At 32.9% G+C, this 12,482-nt stretch overlaps 1 protein-coding gene across 2 annotated transcripts in view; it reads right to left on the bottom strand.

The window, feature by feature from the left end:
• The window catches only part of PCNX2 (pecanex 2), a 380,127-nt gene that overhangs the window by 284,906 nt on the left and 82,739 nt on the right, over positions 1 to 12,482 (bottom strand). For both annotated transcript variants that reach the window (XM_051993594.1, XM_051993595.1), the window contains exon 10: positions 1,623 to 1,768. In XM_051993594.1, the coding sequence (XP_051849554.1) occupies positions 1,623 to 1,768 (146 nt within the window). The remainder of the gene's footprint in view (positions 1 to 1,622; positions 1,769 to 12,482) is intronic.

Genomic DNA, 12,482 nt, shown 5'->3' with positions numbered 1-12,482 from the left:
AAAAGGTCATTATCATTCTATTTTATGACATTTCAGTACTGATATTTACAATCCTAATTTTGTAGTACTATGGTTTTTAAGTATGTGATCACACAATTAAATTACTCTGAAAAGGATAGTCACTGGGGGACATGATACAACTGAACAAGCATTCAGCTTTTACTGCATTGTCTCCTGCTTAGTATTTAACTATGAAATCTTAGCATTTCACTGGATAGGTTTGGTAATAGCACCACACATTTGTAAAACAGTATTATAATTGGGAAATCAATTCATCCATAATATTTATCTTTACCTTTGTATTACTATCCTTTCTGCCCTTTGCTGTAAATAAGAAAATTATTTGAAACACTATGGTATTTCCAACTCTACTCTAAATCATTACCATCATTATTAGAAACTAAACTGGGAATTACATGAGGAGCTAAAGACTGATCTAGCAAAATCTTCCCCAAAAAATCAAGAGGAAATCTCACTCTCTGGCTGATTTATAGAATACCTTTCTCCACACTCAAAGTCATTTGCCTTTTTTTCTGCAGAAGAGATGAAAAGTTTGTTATTGTTGATTCTACTCCTCCTTTTCTTTTTCCAGATCTTCCTTCTCCCTCTTTTTCATTATCATGATCAAGAATTATTTGTTAAATGCTAATTATATGACACACTATGCTAATCAATCTTGCTCTACCCCAATAGGAAAAGGGCACTCTCTAACCCTGAGAAGGTCATATCCTAATAAGTGAGATAATATGCAGTAAGTTGAATATCAAAGATATACACAGTATAAATGAAAAGTAGTATTAAGAGGAAAGACAATATGTAAATAACTATATCCAAACAAGACAACTGTCTTATCTACTTCCCACTTTGTTCTTTAGATTAGATAAAGAAAAAGAGAAAAAATGAACCAATGAGGAAAAGGAAAAAGGAAAATTTTAAAGTAATTTCACCTTCATTTTCTCAAAAGTGAGACAACAAATTTAAGGCTGCCCCCGCCACACCTCCATTTGCCATAAGACTTCTCTTTGTCCCCAGGTCTCCTCTTCCCACTCCCCATGTCAAGCACTTTTCTTTACTATGATGCTCTAGGGCTGCCAAATATTTTTGCAAAAAATATGTGCAACCCTCTTTAAGACTGGAGTAGACCAATGTTAGCACAGATTCAGAAACTGAACCTGGTATTACATGAAGCAGCAGACTGATCTAGCAAATGCTCAGAACAGCTAAGGGGAGACCTCACAATCTGACTGATTTATAGAGTGCCTTTCTTCAGACCACTTGAAATCCCTTGCTTTCTTTTAGGGAAATTGAAGCCAAAAAGGTATACATGATTCTTTTTGATCAAAAAGTACCATAGAATATCATTGACAGACCAACCACATTACCGTAATATAATTCTAGAAAGTCCCATTCCCAAATGTACGGTACTAATTACTAAACCACATTATTTCTTAAACTTTCATGATCTTTTTGTCTAAGTTTTGAGTTTTTGGCAAAGGAGGCATATATTTTTCAAACATTCCTGGGGTTCCCAGGAGCATCTCGTACTCTTCCTTTAAATAGGGTGCAATTCAATATCACTTACTAGATATTTCTGTTGTACCTTAATATGAGCAGGGACTTACCGATCCAGCAGTGCCAACAAGGTAAGTCGATCATACCAGACTTTAATCCACTTGCCAGGAAAAATGATAAATTTGTAAAACTGTTCTCGGTTAAATTTTTTGGGAGCTGAGGAGCATGAAGATTCTTCCAGGTCTTGACTCAGATGCTTTTAAATAGAGAAGAAACAATAAAGAGAAGGATTCACATTGCCATATTATTGTTTTGAGCAGAAATTGAAACTTCAAAATATAAAAACAGATGTTCAGTTTCAGAGTTTTTTGTGAATATGTTCTCATAAAGTGGATAAGATAAGATAGAGGTTCTAATTGATGGTAGAATATTTCTTACCAAAGCAAATGATTTTTGTAGACCTAATGATATATTCCTGAAATTATGCCAATAATTTATCTCATCAATATACAACTGTCAATTAAAGACAGAAACTACAAACAAAAACAATTTTGTATAACACGAGAATTTGGCAACATAATCTTTTAATAGGATTTGTTTAGAAATGCAGTCAGATATCTAATTGCTCTTTTAAGGATCTTTGATTTTGTCAGTATAAGTACTATCCCCAACAAACCTTTCCAGGAATTGGGCATTGCTGGTATATCCTTTAAGAACCCAATGTTAGCCACACACCAAATGAGACATTACTATAAGAATTAAGTTGATGTTTGGTGGAAATAATAGAAAACTTTGAAGTTTTGGAAATTATTTAATTGATACATAATATCAATTATTGGAATTTGGAAATATTGAAATAATGGAAAATTATTTAATTGATATGTAATCCATAAACAAACAAACATTTATTTCTTCAGTGTTTTCTACGTTCCAGGTACTAGGTACTGGAAACATAAATACAAAAATTAGGACAACCCTTATTCAAAGAACTTAAATTCTCTGGAACTTCAAGGAACTTAAATTTCATTGAGAGATTACAATATGTTGTAACTCATAAGTAAAATTTAAGACAGAACCAAACAAATACATGAAAATGTGACAAATTACACATATATAGTACCTTAAGTTTGAAAAATTGTTTCTTTGCTACAAGTAGAAAGTAAAAATACTAATCTCTCTTCTGAGCTGTAATAATCAGCCATCCCCAACTATATACTGGACATCTTGAAATTGATAACCAATAAGCTTCTCAAATTCAACACATCTTAAATAAGACTCATTATCTCTCCTTTCTTAACTAATTTATTTATTTAACTTAACTTATCTTCTTTAACTATTTATTAAGACACAATATTGATGTCATCACTCACTCCTCACTTCATTTCTCATATCTGATACATTGCCAAATCTTGTCATTTCTACCTTCTCTCACATACAATTCTTTCTCTACATTCACACATTTACTACCATAGTTCAGGCCCTCATCACCACTCCCTTGGAAGGCAACTTACCTTCTTACCAGTCTCCTTCAGTAGCAAAGGAAGGGGAAATAAGCATTTATGAAATACCTACTATTGACAGATACTGTGCTAAGCATCTTATAAAATTTTTATTTTCACAATAATCCTGGGAGGTAGATGCAATCACCATCTCCATTTTACAGTTGAGGAAACTGAGGCAGACAAGTGTCTTCTCAGGTTCACATAGCCAAGAAGTGTCTGCGACTAGTACTCAGGACTTCTTGATTCTAAGTTCAGTGCCCATTGAACCACCTGTGGGACTGTGCTTCCTAACTGAATGAGTCAGGTCCAAGTCTCTCTCTACTCCAATCCACCCTTTATTTAATCACCAAGGTGATTTTTCTAAAATATAGGTTTGATCATTTCATTCCTTCATTCAATGAGCTTCCATGGTTCCCTATTTTTATCTCTAGAGTAAAATATAGACATTTCTGTTGGGCATTTAAAGTTCTTCACACCCAGACCCCTTTCTAAAGATCACTTGTCTACAGTGGCCTATTGAATTTTCCTTGACAGGACACAAGACTCTCTACCTTGGATTATTATTTCCCCTTGATATTTGCTCCTTCACTTCATTTCAAAGCCCACTTTCTGTAGGAGACCTTCCTCTTTTTTATTTGCTAAGGCAATTGAGGTTAAGGAACATGCCAGGATTTGAACTCAGGTGCTCCTGACTTCAGGGATGGTATTCTATCCACTGCACCACCTAGCTACCCAAGACCTTCCCTTTTTAGGTTATCTACCATTGGCTCTTTATGAATTTTTGTGTGTATGTATGTATCTAGTTACATGCTGTATCCCCCATTAAAATATCTATTTTTTGAAGTTAGTGATGGTTTTGTCTTGCTTTGTATCTCCACTGCTTAGCACAGTGCCTGAAATAGCAAATGCTAAATGGTATTTGTTGACCAGTTGAGAAATGTGATTTGCTTTAAGAAACTGTTTTAAGAAAAAGATGAATATACAGACAAAGGTGAGCAATGATGTTCAGATCACCATTGCCTTCAGTTTCTTCATTTTACAATAGTTGAAATAGATGCCCTATATATTTCTACTAACATTTGAGGATTATAAAAAGTCTTAACATTATGGAAGAACATTATTTAAATAGTGAGTTGCACTAATATATTGCTGAAATGTGATTGAGCATTTCTGTTGCCTGGGAGAATACTTTTACTCTCTCAATCATCAAATTTAGGCTAGTACTAAACAAGGGCAACTAAGTGGCACAGCGGATAGACTCAGCCCACCTGAACTCAAAAAGTTTAACTTTTCTGAATTCAAATCTGGCCTCAGACACAAGTCATGTGACCCTGGGCAAGTCACTTGACACTGTTTTCCTCAGTTCCTCATCTGTCTAATGAGCTTGAGAAAGAAATGGCAAAACACTTCAGTATCTTTGCCAAAAAAGAAAAAGAAAAAAGAATCCAAATGGGATTATGAACAGTTGAACACAACTGAAATGACTGAACAACAAAATAATGAACATAGATATAGGAAATGCTGCTGAAAGATAGAATTGGCACATTTCCATGATGAGATGGTACTAAAGGAATTCTTTTAAATAATACATACAGTAATAGGAATAATTAATAATACTGGGAAAATATGACTCAGTTTTTCTGACCTTTAACTTCCCAACTTTGTAATAAATATAAAAGTCTGATATAGTAAATCTTAATGAGACAATGCTTGAAATGATCTCTGAATTATAGTAATCTCATTTGCCATTTTACAAAAGTCAGTTTTCCATATAACAAAAATTTATTCTTTTAAATATCATAAATAATTTTTAAAACTTTGTTGATAGTAATATTCCTAAAATAGAATACTCATTTTTCTGACTTTTTAAATGATGCATATTGAATAAAAATTGGTATTTACTTGTCTCACACTACTCACTTTGAGTGTCAATAACTTTATTTTGCTTTGCTCTGGAAGTATCTTGAAACTCGTTGTCCTTATCCTTAATAGCCCAATCAATATCTAAGTTTTAAGTTTTTTGGTCTGATTTTTAAAAAGAGTCTTTCTATGTATAACATAAGCTCCTTGTAGGCAGAAATTGTTTCATTTTGTCATTATCAGCAGTACTTAGTGATTCCAACACTAAGAAACTTAAAATTTTGAGTTGATTTAAATTTTTTGAATTCCTGTCAAATTGTCAACTGATTCTCTTGAACGTTGCTGAATCTTCTCAGTTTTAATTTTAATTTCTTATTTCTAATAGGAAGTGTGTTAGGAAACAATATGAAAACTTACTAGAATTTCATGCAAATAAAAGTTAATTGGCTCTGAATGAGGGCCTAGGAGTTTCTGAGGTAAGCAAATTACATGAATTTAATTTACATGCTAGTGATAACTAATACAGTCACTCAGAGGCTTTTTATCTTGCTTGCAGAGTCTAGTTTATCTTTTAAAGAGATAATATTATAGAATATGTCATTTCTGAATAAGTGGGATATTGCTTATTTCAGTTAAGTGGGCATAATTGAACTTAGAATCATAAAGACTTGAGTAGGAATCCTGCCTTAACAAACATTTTTAATTTTGGGGGGGTGGGGAGGGTCAATCAGGGCTAAGTCTAGGGCCATATAGCTAGTACACTTCAAATGTCTGAAGCTGGATTGGAACTCAGGTCCTCATGATTCTACAATTAACATTTGTCCAGAGTCACACAAGTAGTCTTGTGTCTTAAATGTCTGAGGTTGCCTTTGAATTCAGGTCCTTCTAACTCCAGGGGCAGAGCTCTATCCACTGTTGTCTATCCTAGTTGTTTTTTTCTAAGCAACTTTTATCACTACCATGCTCATCACTATCATTATCATGCTCATCTTCATTAATATAATGACTTAAAGTTTTAAAAGTGTTTTTATAGTTATCATGTCAGTTTTTCCTCACAGGAACCTAAGAAGATGGGTGTTATTAATATCCCCATTTTATAGATGAGAAAAACTAAAGCAAAGATAAAATAGTTGCCTAGGGTCACACAGCTAAAAAAAATGTTTGAGGATGGGTTTGATTTCCGCTCTTCTAGATCCCAGGTCCATTTCTGGTGCTATATCATCCTCAGTTTCCTTATCTATAGAAAGAATAATCATGGCATTGACTCTATGAATCCCATAGAGTCATTATCTAATGAGATAATATATAAAGTGCCGTGTAAACTTTAAACAAAATCTTGCTAGCTTTTGTTGATTCTATAATTGACAGAAAGGTTCAATGCAGAAATAAAGTAAAATCAAAGTTCAGTTATGAAATAAAATTCTTAGAACCCTCAGACTTCTATGATAGCTCTGTCTCCAGAAGTAGGGGTGGGAAACAAGAAGGTGGTAAGACACGTCTCCCCAATTCCTTTGTAGGCAAAGAAGCACCTCTTGAGTGCCAAGAAAAACCTAACAGCTGACAAGAGAAAAGACCTTAAGATCACACTTGATAGGCTGTGATTGGTAGGTTACCTGAACAAAAGAAAATGAATTCTCTGATTGACTGGTGTTGCTTATAAAGGTCAGCCTTTCTATGCTGAAAAGCATGAAGAAGTGACAAGTGACCAAAGAAACTAGAACAAAGAAAAGTGAAAAAAAGAGGAGGGAAGGGAACAACAGATGCCAGCAATGAGAACATCCACAGTTGTGGCAATTAAGAGCAATGACAGGGGCAGCAAGCAGCAGATGATCTAAATATAGGGGAAAAGAAACCAAGGGATGAAGAGAAAGAAGTTCGACAGCTCTTCAATCTGGGGGGAAGAGAAGGTGGTAGTAGTGGAATAAATAGCTCTCTGGGTTGCATTTTATTGCTCTCAAAGACATCATTATGACATGCTGATGAGATGCTGATCAGAAGAGGTCAGCAACTAAGGGCAAAGGAAAAGATTCACAGTATAAAGTATATTCCTGTGATAGTTAACCAGCGATGTGGTAGAACTATAGTTATATAGCAGGTTACAAAATGTGTACATAAAAGCAGCTCAGTGTTTCATCAAAATCAATATTAAAATCAAAATAATTCTAAACTTCATCCATCGAAAGGATAAGAGAAGAATCATAAAATGATATGCTAAACCTTCAGTGAGAAAACAGACATTGCACATAAGCCTAATTTCCCTCAAATCTCAACTCAAATAGTATCTCTTGCATGAGATCTCTTCTCCTTCCCCCAGCTATAAATGCCTCACTCCCCTCCCCCCCAAAAAAAACTTAGACATTTATTTTGCATATGTTCACATGGATAGATATTGTCTCCTTTAATATAAAGTGAGTTTCTTAAGTTATAAATTGTTTCATTTTTGTTTTTGTATTCCTAATAATAGACATTGAGTATTGAATAAATATTTCATTTATCTACCCTAAATGATCAACGAACTCTGGAAGGGCAGCTGCTCTATTACTTTGTAGATTCTTTATCTACAAAGATAAATTTATATTAAAAATTTGATTTATGTTGGAATAGATCATCCAAAAATATCTTAAATTATCCAAATGGTGAGTTTCTCCCTAAAACAGACCTCTGAATTATATTATTTGAGTAGTTCTCAATGAAAAGACCCTAAGATTTCCTATCAAAGATCTAGTATTCACTGAAAAGCCAAACTTTTCTTATGAGCAAATATAGTTAACTGAGTTGAATGAATTTTTTCAGAAGGGTAGCATTACTATTTCAAAATGAGAGCATTAAACAGCTAAATAAAGTTAAAAAGGAATCAACAAATTAAGAAGAAAATTCTGTGGAACTTTCAGAAAACTAATTTCTGAGCACAGTCCATCCTCTGAACAGTTTTATAATAGTGAAGGAGTCACTCTGTATTGACAATTTCTCTTCTGGCAGGCGCCATCAAATATTTAAGCAGAAGGAAGAGTTGACTTCCTTCACATGTTTTTACATTTACATTTACTTTTGCTGAATAGAAATTTTGATAATATCAAAATTTTCAAAGATATTACTTGTAGAAATCTTGTTTACAATATACATGTATATATACATACATACAACTTCAGGAAGTTGATACGATTATTATACCCATTTTTCAGTTAGGGAAACAGATGGAAGTTAAGTGACTTGTCTAGTATCTTACAGCTAGTAAATGAGGATGAATTTGAACTCTGTTTTTTTCTGATTTCAGGTCCAGCACTCTGATCATTGCCCCATTTTGCTGCTTCAATCATATCAGTAAAAAATTATCTTCTAATGATTTGTGGGTTTTGGAATAAGCCCTTCCCAAAATAACCTAGCAAAAAAGCTTAAAATGCTAAAGGAGACTTCTTCACACACCATAAAACATGAAAATAGGATAGAAATATGGTTACAAGATATGAATATATACTTATAGACTCATCTGTTGGTGATAGAGATATCATGATATGTTTTTAATGGTAGATAAGATAGAATCCTTAAAGAAAAGCAAAAATGATTTTATAAGAAGGAAGAAATCCAAAGGAGGTAAGTTGAGCTGTAGATAATAATAATGAAAATAATGAGAGACAGTATGGCAAGGGTGATTAAAGTCAAGAAGATTTAGGTTCAAGACTTGCCTCTAGCACATGGTGATTGTATAAACCTAGGCAAATCATTCAATCTCTCAGTGTCTTGGACAATTGTCTCTGAATACAAATTATAATCAAATTGCCAATCTGTTTTGAGAGGGGATGTTTCGAGAAGGGGAATTCATGTGTTAGTGAAATTCCAGAGCAGACGAAGAAAAGGAAAGAATAATTAGAAAAGTAGGAATGATGATAATAATGATGGTGAATCAAATTACAATGTCTTGTTAATTATTTGATTTTCAAGGGTTACATTAAGCTATATAGCTCCACTGGAAAAAAGAACATCTCATGGAATCTTTTTCCAATGATATATTGAAAAATATATTTTAAATTCCCCAAAATACAAAATGCTTAATGTATGCAAAAGAAATATAGAGATCAAAGGTTGAAAACTTGAATCTGGAAGGCACATTGAATCATTAGATGATGGCAATACAGACACATAATTTGATCCTCTCCAAAATCACTGATCAAAAAGATATCAAAAAGGAAAAGGCTGTTACCAAATACATAAAAAGACAAACTGAAATCTTCAAATCAAAAGTGAATGGGAAGAACATATTTAAAGCAAGTAAAACTTAGGCAATAACATGCCTTAATTTATACTTTGGAACTAGACTAAGTAATATGATGGATTTGGAAAGTAATCTAATAAACATTCATATAATAATAATGATAAGAAAAGGGAATATTATTCTAAGGTAATTATAGAAAGATCAACAGTTCCTTGCCAAAAGGAAGAAGAGAATTAAGAGACACTCTTAAATATATGATAAATAAAACTCATAATACTTTTAGATCAAGCAGATAGTCTTTTATGAAGCAATAGTAAAGACTGATAATAGGTTTGTGTTATTGAATTTATCAAATATAACTGGATGGAGGCTATGAAATAGCAAAAGTTTAAGAGTAGAATCCAAAGGTTCCCCTCTGCAGGTGACATTCTCATGAACTTTTGGTAAATTCCTAAAATTGTCTCAACATGATTATTTTCTAATATTTTGTTTTATTTCTTTGATTTATTCTTTGATCCATAAATTCTTTTGGATTAAATTATTTAGTCTTTAATTTCAATTTCTTTCTTCAAATGCTCCTGATTGAAAGTAATTTTATTGCTTTAGAGTAGTTAAATAATATACTTAGTGTTCTTTCTTCTGAATTTGTTCACATGTTCAACTTTTTTAAAGGTATCATTCATACCTAATATATACACAAACTTTGTTTCTGTTCCCATTCAGTGATAACCAAAGATCATTTTTCCCTCTAACTTTTCTAAAATTGTATTTAAATTCTCCCTTCCTTTCTTGTTTGATTTATCCAAGTCTGAAAGGGTGCATTTAACCTTATTCTACACTATTACAATTTTACCATGTATTTTCCCTGCAATTAAATTAACTTTCTCTTTATGTATTTAGATACTATGCCAATCATTAGATTGATAGAAAGGCAGACAAATAAAGATATTAATTCATTACCTGTAGTGTTGTTCATCATTTTTGTCTGGTTTTTTTTGTGCCTATTTTTATTGTTGCCTTGTGTGATATCATGATTGCTATTCCAGTTTTCTGAAGTTTTTTTGAAGCGAAATAGATTTTGCCCATTTCTTATTTTTAATTCAGCATAAATCTTTACATTTCAAATATATTTCTTGTAAATCCTATATTGTTGGATTTTGCTTTCTAATTCTTCCTGCTATTCTCTTCTGTTTTATAGGTGCATATATTCCATTCACAGAGATATGATTATTATTGTATATATTTTTTCATATTATTATCTTGTACATTTTTGTTCTATTTGTTTACTGCCATATTTCTTAATAAAGAAGTTGTTGAAACTTACTATTTAGGATTTCTAATTTACTAAGTACGAGGATTTATAATTTTAGATGATCTGTTTTCATTTTTTACCTCTCTTTTTTTTCTTTTGTCCTCCCCTGATAAGTTTTTACTCTCTCTTACCTTTTAATTCCCATTTCAGGCTCTGTGCTTTGATGTAGGAGTTTGATGTAAGGAGTTTGTTTATGAATACCCCTTTACCTATTTCGCCCTTTGTCTTAAACCTCCCTTTCCCCTCTCCCTGTTGTCACCTATTTCTTTGTTATGTTTTATGTATTTCTAAACTAAGTTCACTCTCTGTTTGCCTGTCTCTCTCTATCTTCTTTTGTCTCTCTATGTGTATTCAGTTTTTTTATCTTGAGTTAGATGAAAGTGAGGTACATGGGATCCTGTTTTCCCAACCCTTTTCTCCATGTCTGTATATTCTTTAACTCATGCACTCTTACTATTTAAGGTAATAAAGTCCTTCCCCCTTTTCTCCATTGTAATTCCTTTTCCCTTTCCATTTTTTATGGTCAAAGATCAGAGTAGGAAAAAAGCCACCCCAAATTCCAGGGTCACTGCCTATTTTATTTCTCTCAGATCCCTGAAGACAGTAGGGTTTTAAGAGGATGCTTGGGCGTTTTTTTCTCTCTCTATTAGAAAGAAAACAATTCATTATTATGTGATCTTTTCAAATCAATCAAAGGTGCTCATTTTCTATGCTATTCTTGATTCATGTTGGCATTTCAAAGTTTCTATTCAGTTCTGACATTTTCATCTGTAATACTTAGAAGCCCTCTATTTTGTTAAGAATCTGTGTCTTTTTTTACTTTAGAGTTACACTCAGGTTTTCTGAATTTGTGGTTTTAGATTGTAATCCTTTAATTTTTTACCTTTTCGAATATCATTTTCCAAGTTCTCCTTTTCCCAAGATGTCTAATGCTGAACTCATCATCTTCTCTCCAAGTCCTTCTCTCCTAATTTTCCTAATACTATCAAGGGCATAGGCATTCTCTCAGCCTTCCATACTCACAACCTATGGGTTAACCTTAACTCTCCATTCTCTCATTTCCCTCTCCCCTCAATCATTGGTCAAATCCTGTCATTTCTACCTTCTTAACATCTTTCATATGTGTACTTTTCTTTCCTCTGTCACTGAAAAGACCCTATTGAAGTCCCTCAATACCTTACATGAGGATTATTGCAATGAACTGCTAGTTTGTCTTTCTGCCTTAAGTTTCTCTCAATTCTAGTTCATCCTTAACTACCTGTCGATTGATCTACCTAAAGCATGCATCTGATCATGTCACCTCTTGTTCAATAAGATTCAATAGCTTCCTATCACCTCTAGGATCAAACATAAAATCCTATGTATGTGTGTGTGTGTATATATGTGTGTGTGTGTGTCACCTTTCTTACCTTTCCAAGCTCCTTACATATTATTCCTCCTGTTTCCACCACATGCCCATCCCACGCATTCTCTGACTTAGTGGCATTAATATCCTTGCTATTCTTCTTACAACATACTATATGTATTAACTCCAAGAACTATCGCCATTTGTGCTTCATGGCTGGAATTCTCTCCCTCTTCATCTCAATATCTTGGCTTCCCTCAAGCCCCAGCTAAAAATCATATCTTCCATAAGAAATCCTTCTCATTTCCCTTTAATATCAGTGTCTTCCCTCTAAGTTCATCTCTAATTTATCTTGTCCATCTTGGAGGGAAAAAAGAAAAGATAGAAACAAAAAATCACTGTAAAGGAGAAATATAGGATTGATACTGAGTAATCTAGGTTAATTGGGCAAAATCGTTACATTTTAGGAACTGCTAATAAATATGGGTATATTTTATACTAATGGACACAGAAGAAAGTTACTGGTATTAGTAGTTATTGCAGTAAAAACCAAAGTACACATATAAAATCTAAATTCATATTTCTCAAATTGTGCTACATACAAATCTTGTATTGGACAATGTGGAAAGGGGATGAATGAGAAAATGTCAACATTTCTATTTCCTTTCTATTAAATATATAATTATATCTAAAGTACTTATGATATGCAATAACTTTTTGGTATGAAAATAAGTGGAATTT

Source organism: Antechinus flavipes, chromosome 4, assembly GCF_016432865.1.
Source record: "Antechinus flavipes isolate AdamAnt ecotype Samford, QLD, Australia chromosome 4, AdamAnt_v2, whole genome shotgun sequence".
Taxonomy (NCBI): domain Eukaryota; kingdom Metazoa; phylum Chordata; class Mammalia; order Dasyuromorphia; family Dasyuridae; genus Antechinus; species Antechinus flavipes.
The sequence above is the reverse complement of the archived record's forward strand: the minus strand, read 5'-3'. Positions and strand labels throughout refer to the sequence as shown.